The sequence below is a fragment of the Eutrigla gurnardus genome, assembly GCF_963514095.1.
Source record: "Eutrigla gurnardus genome assembly, chromosome: 15".
In the NCBI taxonomy this organism is placed as follows: Eukaryota; Metazoa; Chordata; class Actinopteri; order Perciformes; family Triglidae; genus Eutrigla; species Eutrigla gurnardus.
Window position 1 is genome coordinate 11,805,209 of NC_139938.1, and position 13,201 is coordinate 11,818,409.

At 45.5% G+C, this 13,201-nt stretch overlaps 1 protein-coding gene across 3 annotated transcripts in view; it reads left to right on the forward strand.

The window, feature by feature from the left end:
• The window catches only part of usp25 (ubiquitin specific peptidase 25), a 29,537-nt gene extending 16,336 nt beyond the window's left edge, over positions 1 to 13,201 (forward strand). For 2 of the 3 annotated variants that reach the window (XM_084029385.1, XM_084029386.1), the window contains exons 11-26: positions 337 to 464; positions 580 to 675; positions 847 to 1,011; positions 1,329 to 1,567; positions 1,701 to 1,771; positions 1,865 to 2,093; positions 2,209 to 2,472; positions 3,504 to 3,643; positions 4,602 to 4,775; positions 7,214 to 7,309; positions 7,696 to 7,874; positions 9,145 to 9,223; positions 9,403 to 9,482; positions 9,813 to 9,936; positions 11,026 to 11,218; positions 12,322 to 13,201. In XM_084029385.1, coding sequence (XP_083885511.1) covers positions 337 to 464; positions 580 to 675; positions 847 to 1,011; positions 1,329 to 1,567; positions 1,701 to 1,771; positions 1,865 to 2,093; positions 2,209 to 2,472; positions 3,504 to 3,643; positions 4,602 to 4,775; positions 7,214 to 7,309; positions 7,696 to 7,874; positions 9,145 to 9,223; positions 9,403 to 9,482; positions 9,813 to 9,936; positions 11,026 to 11,218; positions 12,322 to 12,494 — 2,430 coding nt within the window. In that variant the 3' untranslated portion in view covers positions 12,495 to 13,201. The remainder of the gene's footprint in view (positions 1 to 336; positions 465 to 579; positions 676 to 846; positions 1,012 to 1,328; positions 1,568 to 1,700; positions 1,772 to 1,864; positions 2,094 to 2,208; positions 2,473 to 3,503; positions 3,644 to 4,601; positions 4,776 to 7,213; positions 7,310 to 7,695; positions 7,875 to 9,144; positions 9,224 to 9,402; positions 9,483 to 9,812; positions 9,937 to 11,025; positions 11,219 to 12,321) is intronic. The other variant, XM_084029387.1, reaches the window with a different exon arrangement.

Below are 13,201 nucleotides of genomic sequence, written 5' to 3' on the forward strand. Positions count from 1 at the left end.
ATGAACATGGCACCAGCGGTCACAAAATGATGTTTACAATATTTAAATGAAAATTTGAGAGTGCAAATTGAAGATGCGATCATCACTTTGATTAATGGATTATTAGTCTGTCTGACTCAGTCAGTCGCACCTCTGCCCCTAACAATAAATGGAAGCATAGAGCTCTGACATATGCCTCCATGCCTCCATACCACGTCGAAGTGCAGCTCAAATCTAAATCGGATGGTGATATTGAAAACACAATTATTTTATGGGGATCTATGACCAGTGAATGTTTAAAAAAACGTTATATTCGGACATGATAGGAGAATTAATCAACGTTCAATGTTCTTTCAGCATTGGTTCACAGAACTCCCTCCTGTGTTGACCTTTGAACTGTCGAGATTTGAGTTTAACCAAGCCCTGGGACGACCTGAGAAGATCCACAACAAGCTGGAATTCCCCTCCATTCTCTACATGGACAGGTAATAGAAATACTAGCGCTCACTTTGAATATAGAATCTACAGTATTTGTCTCTGCAGTAAAAAACAACAACAATCAAGTGTCTTAAAGACTGAAGCTCCTGGTTGTGGTCTTAGGTACATGGACAGAAACAGGGAAATAACCAGGATCAAGAGGGAGGAGATCAGGAGGCTGAAAGAGCATCTGACGCTGCTTCAGCAGCGACTGGAGAGGTACTACTTGTCTACCCATAACTTTTGATTTAGCCAAGGTCAACTAAGCTCTCTAGACAGCCATGCAGTCATTTTCTCACTCTTGAGTGTGCCCTCACTTTGTCTGTCTCTATGCTCTCTGTTCTGGCTTGGCATCCCTCCATCTCTGACCCTCTGTCTGTTCTCCTTCAGGTATCTGAGTTATGGCTCCGGCCCCAAGAGGTTTCCTCTGGCAGATGTCCTCCAGTATGCCATGGAGTTTGCCTCTAGTAAACCAGTGTGTACTTCACCCGTGGAAGACATTGACTCTTCAGCGCCCCCCGGTGGCACGACAGGACAACAGCTGTCCCTACCAAGGCAAGTCTCGTAACCAGATAGCCTGCAGTTTGTTTTCACTGCTTATCCTCTTGTCCATTATTTGCAGGTGAAGGTAAGTCTGTGTGTCTGCTGATTGAACGTGTCAGGGTTTCCTCTGATGTATTACAGCATGACGTAATGAGAGAGAGTATGGAGACAGTGTATGGGACAGTCAGCAGTAACATTACAGCGTGAATGTAGCAGTGCAGTGTGGGTACAGTTTATTGCATCCACTGCAAAATATACATCGCAGTACCCCGTGCTTATACTGCGTTTATATGTTTTATTTGATATACTCTGTGTCTCTCACCCTGCAGCACAGCTGAGCAGGACTCCTTGCCCCCCTCAGAGAGCTCAGGGTCTGCCTCAGGTCCCGCCATACCTCCCACTGCGGCCCAGCAGCAGAGAGTACCCATTCATAAGCCCTTTACCCAGTCCCGGCTACCACCCGACCTCCCCATGCACCCTGCCCCGCGCCACATCACCGACGAAGAGCTGAGGGTGCTTGAAGGCTGCTTGCATCGCTGGAGGAGTGAAGTGGAAAATGACACCCGTGGTAGGTCTGCCCGCGCCCTGTTTGCAGCCCTTTGTGCTTGTCTCTGTTGTGGGTCCTTCAGCATGAATCTCCTGTCTCGCAGTAATATTTAATATACTTAGTGATAGATTGTATATGATTTTCTTCCCACCAGACCTGCAGGGCAGTATAAACCGAATCCACAGAACCATTGAGCTGATGTATTCTGACAAATCCATGATGCAGGTGAGCAGCACTTTGCTTCAGTCTGACATAGTTGCAATACGAAAAGCCCCATCTTACTGTTGATCATCATTTTAAATCTCCTTTGTGTTGCAGGTTCCATACCGGCTTCATGCAGTGCTGGTCCATGAAGGCCAGGCCAACGCGGGCCACTACTGGGCTTATATCTATGACCCACATCAGCGTTGCTGGATGAAGTACAACGACATCTCTGTCACCAAGTCGTCCTGGGAGGAGCTGGTCAGGGACTCGTTTGGAGGCTACCGCAACGCCAGTGCCTACTGTCTCATGTACATCAACGACAAGAAGCCCTTTCTCATAGAAGGTACCGGGATGCTAATTTAGAAACACTTTTCTGACGTATGACGACCCTCGTTAACTGAAAACACATTAAATGTTCCCGAGCAGACCACATTATGATCACCATCTCTCTGTTGCAGAGGAGTTTGATAAAGAAACGGGGCAGATACTCAGCGGTATGGACAAACTGCCTCCAGACCTGAAGCAGTATGTGAAGGAGGACAATGAGCTCTTTGACAAGGAGATTGAGGACTGGGATGCCCTGCAGGCCCGCAAGGCCCAGCAGGAGAAGCTGGCCCTGGCTGCAGCAGCTGCAGCCGCAGCCGCGGCCGCCTCGGCGGCATCCGCTGTTTCCTCTTCCCCTCAGCCCATGAGTATCGAAGCCAGCCCTCCAGACAACACAGGTCAGGGTCCTGACACTCACAATACAGGGTAGAATAATTCATTGAGAATCAATACTTGGTAGAAAGATAAATGCAGAGAAACTCTCAACAGCTAAAAAAGGTTAAGGAATTGACCTTGTAATATTGGCGTGCATCCATACAATTCTAACTCCCTTTGGAGTGTTCTTGTATGAAATATTCTATACATTTTGTATAATAAATCACAGGAAACTCTTAGCTACAGTAAGTGACCTTTGATGTTCATCATTCAGCCGACAGTACTCAAATGTATTCGATAGTATTGTGGTGGACATGAGGCTTGGGCATCATACCTACCTGACATTTCACCGGGCCGGGTATAGGTATATGTTGGTGCAGGCCAACAGAGCAGATGGTGGCGGCAGACTGGCAGTTGGAATAAAAATCATGTGACAACAAACTAACGATGTCAACGATTAACAAGGTCGTTTTGACCGGTTACGCGAGTCAGGCTGAAGGTTAATTCACATCTATATATTAACCGTTTGAGCTGTTTAGACAGGACGCACCACAGCGAACTCCCACGGCTCCCAGCGACACAGCTGCAGACGCACACACACCAATGCTTCATGGTGCTGGGCGCACCACGCCGAGCTCTGGGCCAGTGTGCCAAACATCTGGACCCACATTATCCACCGGCCACGGTGTCACGGAGCTCGCTGTCGTTTCCAAACAATGAGTTTCCATCTTTCTGAGCTCAGCTGCCTGTGATACTGTAGAGACACGGACCTCTAGTGGCGTCTGATGGTCACTACAACACACTACTACATCATGGAAAGCTCAGCGTCTGGATATTTGACGCTGATGATATTTAAAATCATACGTCAGGATTTCTTAATACAAGTACATTTGAATCTATGCATCTGTCCAAAATGTACAGTAATCCTGGACATAACTCAATCATCACACTATGCAGATACATGTTGGTGAGAATAGAACACATAATCCCGATGCTGGTGTGAAAAACAAAAGTAACGAAGTGTGCATTTTTGTTTCTGGTGTCCCTCCTGCAGTCCCCCAGCAGGAACCAGAGTACATGGAGCAGCCATCGCCCACAAACGACTCCAAGCACCTGCAGGAGGACACGGAGAGGGCCATCTCCAGGGCTGCTGCCGAGCAAGAGGAGAGGAGCCCCGAAGCATTGTTGAGCGCTGTATGTAACGCACGCAGTACGCCACTCTCACACCATCACCCAACATGGTCTTTTATTACATGTCAGTTTGTTCATAGAAATCAGCACACTGAGGTGTATCCACATGCTTTTATTTCATCCAGTCTCTCTTTTTTAAAGCGCAAAACACCATTTTACCACATTTACATGCATGTGCAGAATCAGTTTTACATCGACACACTGAGGCACAGATGGCGACGTCACAGTTAATTGCCTTGAATTAACTCTATTTTTGTTGTTGTTAATAGATCACAGAGAATGCTCCCTTGACTCCCCTCAGCTTTAATATTAGATGAAATAGATTTCATAGAGACTTTAAGCTCATGGTTGTTTTTTTTACCTGAAGCTGTCATAGCAATGCAGAGGGCAGCTGATTTTTCCCCATCATTTTACTACCTGTTCAGCACCAAACAGCAGACAGACAAAGTTAGCAGGTAGCTGGTGAACATAGTGGAGCAGTAAGCAGCTCAATAGGCATAACAGTTGCCAAACCATACCTGAATGTAAGAGAGTATTACTAAGATTCAACAGTTAGTCAGGAACTCCACCACAATGATAATGTTGCTTTGTAACGGCTACGGTGTAAACAAGTGTTACCTGTTTGCTAACAAGTTTGTGGTATCAACTTAAAAGGTGGTAAAACAGCATGTCAGTGTTGTGTTCAGGCCCCAAGTGGCCAAGAAGGCTGTCAATGCAAGTTGAAAGAATACGTTTGTATTTTGTAAAGCCTCTCATGAGCTTCAGCAGAACACATTCTGGGACAGTATACGTATGGAGTCTGAACAAGCTATGAAAGTCATTTGATCCGTCAAGCCCAGTTTATTTGACGTGAACTATTCTTGTAATATTTGACTGTTTTTTTCTCCTGTGCATGTTTGTCTCCCTGCCTTTCCATCAGTGCTCTGTCCTTCCTGTTTCATCTGTCCCATTCTCTCTACAGTCTCTCCCCCCTCCCTCCTCCCCTCAGCCCGAGGTCCCAGTGAGCACCCCCTCCACCCCTCCTCCTGACCTGGTCACGGAGGATGAGTCCCCTGGCCAGCGCACGGTCGAGGTGGCCATTCCTAATGTGGGGACCTTTGTCATTGAGTCAGAAGAGGGGGGGTACGATGACGAGGTAGCTCTCGCCCAGACAAATCTTCTCTCCCTTTATGTGCTGAGAAGTCTGTGCCTGTTTGATACGCTATATTGCCAAAATGATTCACTCATCCATTCAAATGATTTAGTAATAATCAGGTGTTCCAATCACGTCCATGGCCACAGGTGTAAAAAACCAAGCACCAAGGCATGGTGGAACAACAAAGTGGAGGTGATTGGGAATATCAGCAACTCAGCCAAGAAGTGTTAGGCCATGTAAAAAGACAGAGCAGGGTCAGCGGATGCTGAGGCACATAGTGCACAGAGGTCACCAACTTTCTGCAGAGTCAATCGCTACAGACCTCCAAACTTCATGTGGCCTTCAGATTAGCTCAAGAACAGTGTAGAGAGCTTCATGGAATGGGTTTCCATGGCGATCAGCTGTATTCAAGCCATACATCAGCGAGTGCAATGCAAAGTGTATGATACAGTGGTGTAAAACACGCCGCCACTGGACTCTAGAGCAGCGGAGACGCGTTCTCTGGAGGGACGAATCACACTTCTCCATCTGGCAATCTGATGGACGAGTCTGGGTTTGGCGGTTGCCAGGACAACGGTACTTGTCTGACTGAATTGTGCCACGTGTAAAGTTTGGTGGAGGGGGATTATGGTGTGGGGGTGTTTTCCAGGAGCTGGGCTTGGCCCCTTAGTTCCAGTGAAAGGAACTCTGAATGCTTCAGCATACCAAGAGATGATGGACAATTACATGCTCCCAACATTGTGTAAACATGTAACGGGGATGTTCCCTTCCTGTTCCAACATGACTGTGCACCAGTACACAAAGCAAGGTCCATAAAGACATGGAGGAGAGAGTTTGGTGTGGATGAACTTGACCGGTCTGCACAGAGTCCTGACCTCAACCTGATAGAAAACCTTTGGGATGAATTAGAGTGGAGACTGAGAGCCAGGCCTTCCCTCCAACATCAGTGTGTGACCTCACAAATACACTTCTGGAAGAACGGTCAAAAATTCCCATAAACCCACTCCTAAACCTTGTAGAAAGCCTTCCAAGAAGAGATATAGCTGCAAAGCGTGGACCAACGTCATATTAAACCTATGGATTAAGAATGTCATGTCACTTAAGTTCATATGTGATTAAGGCAGGTGAGCGAATACTTTTGGCAATATAGTGTATATGGAGTGAGAGCATCATTGCCCATTTGCATGGCTCTTCACAAGGTTTTTCACACCTGAGATCATCTGACCCTTTACGCCAACTGATTTCAGGATTGGCTTGAGGCTTAAAATGCTGCGCAATATGGCCGACCTCTTTGTTGGACTTCTTGCATGACTCTTGTGTGAAAAGCTAATCTGCATCTTGGCTCAAAGACAGGTTGACCTTTTGCAGAAAGCCACGGTCTGCTTCGTCACACAAGTCACTCTAAAGTGAAAATGAAAATGAATTTGGGCTGGTATCGTTAAACGGTGTCGGTTCTACCCTGTATCAAAAACATATTGAGGAAAACGGTGCCAAATTTCGGTGCTTTACGGTAAAACGGTATAAATTCACCTGCAAGCAACGTCGCAAACGTTTCAACATGTGATCCAAAATATGGCCTGTGTTTCCTCGAATAAACGCACCGCTAATAATAAAACCAAATTTCCAGGAAGTGATGCAATGTCGCTCTGATGTGGAGTGAGCACTGCACCAGAAATCGCTTGTCAGCAAACGGTCATCAACCAGCTTTAAAAATAGATTATTTTTTTTTAAATACTGCCTCACGCACACTGAATGCATTGCATGATGGCAGCCACACAATATCACTTTTAATTCATTAAAAATTAAATGTAACGTTAGGTCAAGCAGGTCGAGGATAAACTCAACTCAAATAACTGTGATGATGTCAGAGACGTCGTGTCCTAACAGCAAGCGTTACGTTACATCATGTGAACAAACCACGTACCTATCAGCTGTGAGCTCCAGATCCGGTAACCACGAGACATTTCAAGATGCCAATGGCCAAAATCCAAGATGGCGACGGCCAAAATGCCAAACCTCAAAACCTTAGTCCATAAACTAATGGGTGACGTCGTGATGACTACGTCCTCTTCTTATTTACAGTCTGTGGTCTGAGCGCAGTGCTGCGTTGCTCGTGGCCAGTTAGGACATGATGTCATGGACGTGGAAAGTAGTTGGTTTTAACAGCCCGATGCCACGCACGACCACTAGGTGGCTGCGGCGGTTCACACACGTTATCCTTGTGAGGATTGTGCATTGTGCCATTGAACTGACTGGCTGTGTCCCTCACAACTGTGTCACTCTAACCAATGCATGGACTGCTGAGTGATGTCTGGCATGCCCTGACTGTGGTATGCTTTACTGTCGTGCCTCGGAGCACGTGACGTAGTGGTTGACCTTGCTCGGTTCATCACAAGGACCTGTTGTTGTGTCTGACATGGTTCCTGCTTCCTGGGCAGGCGATGATGACCCCCAACATGCAGGGTATAATTATGGCCATTGGCAAATCCGGCAGCGTGTATGAAAAGAATGGGCCTGAGACCGCCTTTTTTAAGGTACACACACCTACCTCTCCTCATTCCACTCGTACTCACTCGGCCTCCATCCACCTTCTCTTTTCTCTCTGTCTGTTTCTCGGCCTTCTCCTGTGTGATTTCCTGCATTTTCCTAACAATAACTATTACAGTGATAAGTAACTATGAGGGCAACAACGGAGTAACTCAAGCTTTTCAAATCTGTACTCTGTAGCTACATTAGCTTAATGAAATCTGCCACAACCAGGCAGCACCTCTGATGTTGCCAGAATCATCGTGTTATAAAGTCCTTTTGCAGGTTCTCGATTCAAGAGGACCTGATTAAGTGGTGTGATCTATGTCCATACCACCTCAGCCTGAGTCAAGTGTTTAACCATGACTCGGCACTTCTTTGTCGCTGTGGTCAGGCCATAAAGCTGGAGTATGCTCGTCTTCTGAGGTTTGCCCAAGAGGACACGCCTCCTGAGAACGACTACCGCCTGCAGCACATCATCGTCTACTTCATCCAGAACCAGGCGCCCAAGAAGATTCTGGAGAGGACTCTGCTCACACAGTTTGCTGACAGGAACCTGGCCTTCGATGAGAGGTAGGTAATGCCACTGCTTCCCAACCCCGCCCCCCACTAGGGATCGTCAAAGATTCATGAGGGGGTCACAAGGTCTTCTTGATTTTAAGGGGTTTAAGACACCGTTTACAGTTGGCCTATATCTGAACATTTTGTCGATTTTCCTGCAAAGTAATGAAATTATTATTTTTTGAGTTTGATTTTTTAAGGTTAACAGGTTGAACAAACGTCTCTGGGTCAAAGGGCAGGTTGAAGACAGAACACAAGATGTGTTCACAGAGCCTTCCTTCTGCTAAACATCGTCCTGTATGAGAACATTTCAAACAACCAAAGAGCTAATAGAACAAAGGCTAAGAGTCAGGAAAAGAAAACATTACATTTACCAAAAAAACAAGCCCATTAGGTTTGTGTGATTGTGTGAAAATGTAATACAGAGAATTGCAAAAATTCCTTAAAATAACAATAATGAATCAGTAGTTGAGCAGTACGTTGATTGGCTGTTAAACAATACAGGAAACAGTATTCCCTCGTTAAAATAAAACAACAAATTACAGTTTCAGTTATACATAAAAATAAAATTCTGACGCGACAAAAACTGGAATAAAACTAAAACTGATGGTCACTATTTGGGTTAATTGTACAGTTTGTCCGTTGTTCATGCGGTAAATATAATATGAGATATTATCCATAAAATGTGTCAGTTAGGGGTCGTCTGTTTCCTCAATGGTTTATATTAAGTGCATTTGGTTCTTTCTCACTTTAAAGAATCAAGTTAGATCATATAAGTCAGATCAATTCCTCAAATTGACCAGCAGATGGCAGCAGAGCCCTTGCCTCTAACATACAGGAGTCTCACCTTTCTGATCGTATTCCCTTTCCTTTGTTGCAGCACGGGAGATAATGATTACTTTTTTAATATTGCTGGCCAAAATGAATATCCCTCCGCTGTTACCATTGTGATGTTCGTGTCATTAGTGTATGCGACGCCTCTTACTATCCCTCAAAACTTTTCAACTACGGTTGTTGGCCTCAATCCATATTCATGAGCGAAAAATTGATTTCTCCCGTCTCCGCTATTTTGAGCAAGATAATTAGATATACGTGTGCATGTGGCCTCAATAGGAGCCTCCGGAGGAGCGTTTCACTTCTCCTCTCAGCACTAAAGAGTGATTCATTAGGCCATGTTGAGGCCTCGGGGCAGGGTGGACTGTTTCATCTCCTGGAGCACCTCACGATGACTCATCGCCAATGCTAACACTTCCTCTTCCTGTCTCCCCACCTTCCCCCACAGATGTAAGAGCATTATGAATGTGGCTCGTGCCAAACTGGACCTAATTAAGCCCGAGGAGGTCAACATGGACGAATATGAGGTCAGCAAGCGTCTTCTGGGCTTTATTTGTCTTTTATACTGCCTGTAATGCCATACAGTATACATCGTCTTTGCTGTGACATTGTTCGTCTGTAGAAATGCAAATACTTTCAGGCCCATATTACTTGCTGGATTTGCATTTCAGTGATCTTATCTGCGGTAACTGTTTATCTTTATCAGATGTGGCATCAGGCTTACCACAATTTCCGCGAGACAACAATCTTCATGATGACCGGCTTGGAGCTCTTTCAGAAGACAAAGTACGGTGACACCTCTCCACTTCTCCTCCAAACCCAACATCGTTAACATTTAACGCCGTCGCCAACTATTTTGTTAAGAGCATTAAGTCATACGAGCCGAGTGTCGCACATGACATTTATTTTTCAGTTCATTTCTCATCTGTAGTGGCCAGACAATGTGAAATGTCACCTGCAGAGGGCAGTAACTCACAGTCGGTGCTCGCTTTTAGAGTTGTGCAGTGGGTTCATCAAGTTTATTCCCTCAGTGAAACGGTCTCCTTTCATAAGTTGTCGGGGAAAGTTTTAATGCTGTTTTATTGGACCGTAACATCTGTTTACCTTTCTTTCCAGCTACGTGGAGGCTCTGATGTATCTGATTTATTCATACCAGTACAACAAGGAGCTGTTGTCCAAAGGGCTGTACAGAGGGCACGACGAGGAGCTCCTCGGTCACTACCGCCGAGAGTGTTTGCTGGTGAGGCAGTGATTTATTTACTTTTGAAATGAGTGGTTTTATGTTCCGATTTCTTCATTTTCACGATCGTTTTGCAGCGGACACCTTTGTGTCCAGCAGTTCTTTCCCTGCGATGCCTCGTTTCTTCCTTGTCCCTCCCTTCCCTCTGCATGAAACTTCCTCTGCTAAGGTGACTCAGCAAAACGAGCACGGCCAGACATTTCTCCTTCAATTCTGAGCTGTGGCACTATAATCAAATTGCTTTCGCTGAGATATTGCTTTGGCTTGCTCGCAGCCCACAAAAGATTCTACTGAGGGTTTTTCATCTGACACTGCCAGATGAAAATCCTTTTAGCATTGTGATGTGAGCCCCCTTTTCATTTCACCCTCACCAGGCTCCAGGCGGTGCACTGGTGTTATTGGTTAGAGCTGAGGGTATTTTGGTCTGATCAGCCTCGTCCTGGTCTTTAGCAACCCTCTCGCGGCTGCACTCAGTAACCTTACACCAGCATTGTGCTCATAATGTAATCACTGGAGTGGGAATAGGAAGCAGGAGGGCCAGCGAGTGTAAACACATTACCATGAGACACAAGCGTGTCCTCAGCTAACCTCAAACCCTCGGCTCTGCACAGTTTGATCGGTCATCTTAGATCTCTGGCCAGAACCTCTGGCTCCGTCCGCTCAGCTGTTTACCTTCAGCTCTTGTTTTAATTGAAAACACTGCTAACATTGACACAGTTAATGTACTTGGATGTTTTTACAATTCCGCCCTCGCAGTCCCCGATTCCAAACTGGCTCGCAAAAGAGCGGGTCGTTTCCTCAGAGAGGAGGTCAGGGAGTTTGCCTGTGACAGCAAGGTGGTTTTGGCCAAGAACAGCATGATCCACATGCTTGCAAGAAACCCCATGACCCACTTCAGCCCCATATTCTGTGATTGTAATGGTGTCTGTGAGGTTACTGTCAGTACAGTAACTGTAGTATTGGAACAAAGGAAAGCTTCACTAGAGAGAACAAAGTAAGAATAGTGAAATGAATGGCAGTAAAAACTGTTTCTGACCGTTTTAGGTCAGTTGAATCTCATGTATTAAGGATTCATTCTCCCCCCCATAGAAATTAAACGAGCAAGCGGCCGCCATGTTTGAGTCGGGAGAAGAGCCGGAGGTGACCACTGGCCTGGGCATCATGAACGAGCTGGTGGTGCCCTGCATCCCTCTGCTGCTCATCCATGATGCTGAGAGGGACCTGCTGGCCGTGGAGGACATGAGGAACCGCTGGTGCTCCTACCTGGGACAAGAGATGGAGTGTGAGTCCCTGAGAGAGGCACAACCAACAGACTATCAGATATTTCTGGAGAATTCTGAGAGAAGTCTGTCATCAATTTCCACTGCAAATGTTGCTTTATCGAGAAACACACAATGAGACGCGTTCAGCGTCAGTCAGAAAAGTCAAACATAATGCAAGACATGTTGTGACGAGCGCCCCAATTTAGCATTTACATTCCATAAATGGTTTAGGACCCATTCTATCAAGTGTTTAATAATGTACAGTATGGTGTTTTACCATATTGTCATTCATCATCGGTTAGCCTTCACTTCTGAAGTTTTAATAAACACTTGTTTCTGCTTATAGTGTGTTAGAAACTAAAGCTGCAACAATAACACGTTTCCTCAGTTACATATCAATAATTAATTTAATAATCAACATTTATTGAGCGTTACGGAAGGGAAATGGAGTGCAAATAAATGTAAAGTGCAACACTAAACTCACATGAGTTAAAGGTTTGGATTTCTAACTTGTTCAAATAAAACAAGTCATTTGAATGCATCACCTTTAGGTCTTTGAGCTGATGACACTTATTCATCTTGCATTTTGTTGACAAAAGGATTAGTTAAATAACTAAGGGTATAATGTGCAGATTAATCAATGAAAATAATCATTTACAGCCCTGTTATTAAGATGTTTTGATTCTGCGTATTGGATTCTAAATAGCAGGACTTAAAGTGTTGCCATCCGTCCATTTTTCACCACATCAGCATTTATCTTCTTCAGAAATGGCACACATAATGCAAGTTGTTGCAGCTCCACATACAACGTAAGATGTTCATAGAAACCTGAAACTCATGGAGGTTTGAAGAGGATTCAGCGTTTATCAGAATGTTCAGTATCAGTCCAGAGAGCCGTCTCTCCGAGGTCCTGGCCTGCATTCAGGAAAAGCTGAGCGTTATCACCCAGACTCGTATTCATTAGCTCTACAATCTGTTTCCGTTATGCAACATGCTTTCGAACCACGCGTGATATCACATAGAAAATATTTACCCTGTGATTTCTGTGCCCGGGCATCTGCTTTTCACCACATTGTGATGCGAGGCTCATGCACTTAATCTTTTCCTCTCCTTCTGCCGGCAGCCAACCTCCAGGAGAAGCTGACCGACTTCCTCCCCAAGTTACTGGACTGCTCGACGGAGATCAAAAGCTTCCACGACCCTCCCAAGCTGCCCACCTACTCCACCCTGGAGCTGGGCGAGCGATTCAGCCGCGTCATGGCCGCCATGGGCCGGGCGCCCACCGAGGGGAGATGAGCTCAGAGGGACGGCCGCTCACCTCTCCCTTATCACGGGCCCCACCCTGGGCCCCACCCTGGGCCCGATCCATGGACTTCTTTTAACCCATGCCTTCCTTATCAATCCAAGGGCCTCTCGCTTCTAGCTGTTATTCCTCTGTTACTCTTTTGCTGCTATAGATTTTATCATTATGAATATTATTTCACGTTTATTTTAAGCAAAACACAGAGGAACTGTTGGGAGGGAATAAAGAAAGAGAGAAAGCAGAAGTTGATGGAAAAACTGGCAATCCTGCAGTGGTTGAAAGCCAAGCACATTCTGCTTCAGCTTTTAAAAAAAAAAAAAACACATTTGAGGGTTTTTTCCTAGTTTATTATTATTATTATTATTGTTGTTGTTGCTGTTTGATTGAAGCTTCCCCGGCCGCACTCATAGTCCTTTCTCAAGCCCCCTTCTCCGACATGGAGAGGGATCACCCTGCTGCTCTGCCTCCACTTTGGTACAGTATTACCACCTTTTCTTTTCTTTTTCTAAGGAAGTAAGGAAGAGAGCCTTCAGATGTATCAGCGGCTCCGAGTATCTGGAATGGGTCTCATGTCTTTGTGGACTGCTCCAGAATGGGATGTTTTAAGTGCTGTGGTAGACAGCCATGTTCTTCCTGTGGCTTGTTAATAAATCGAGAGAATAAAATTTTATTTATGGCCCTTTTAGGCCAAATAAACAAA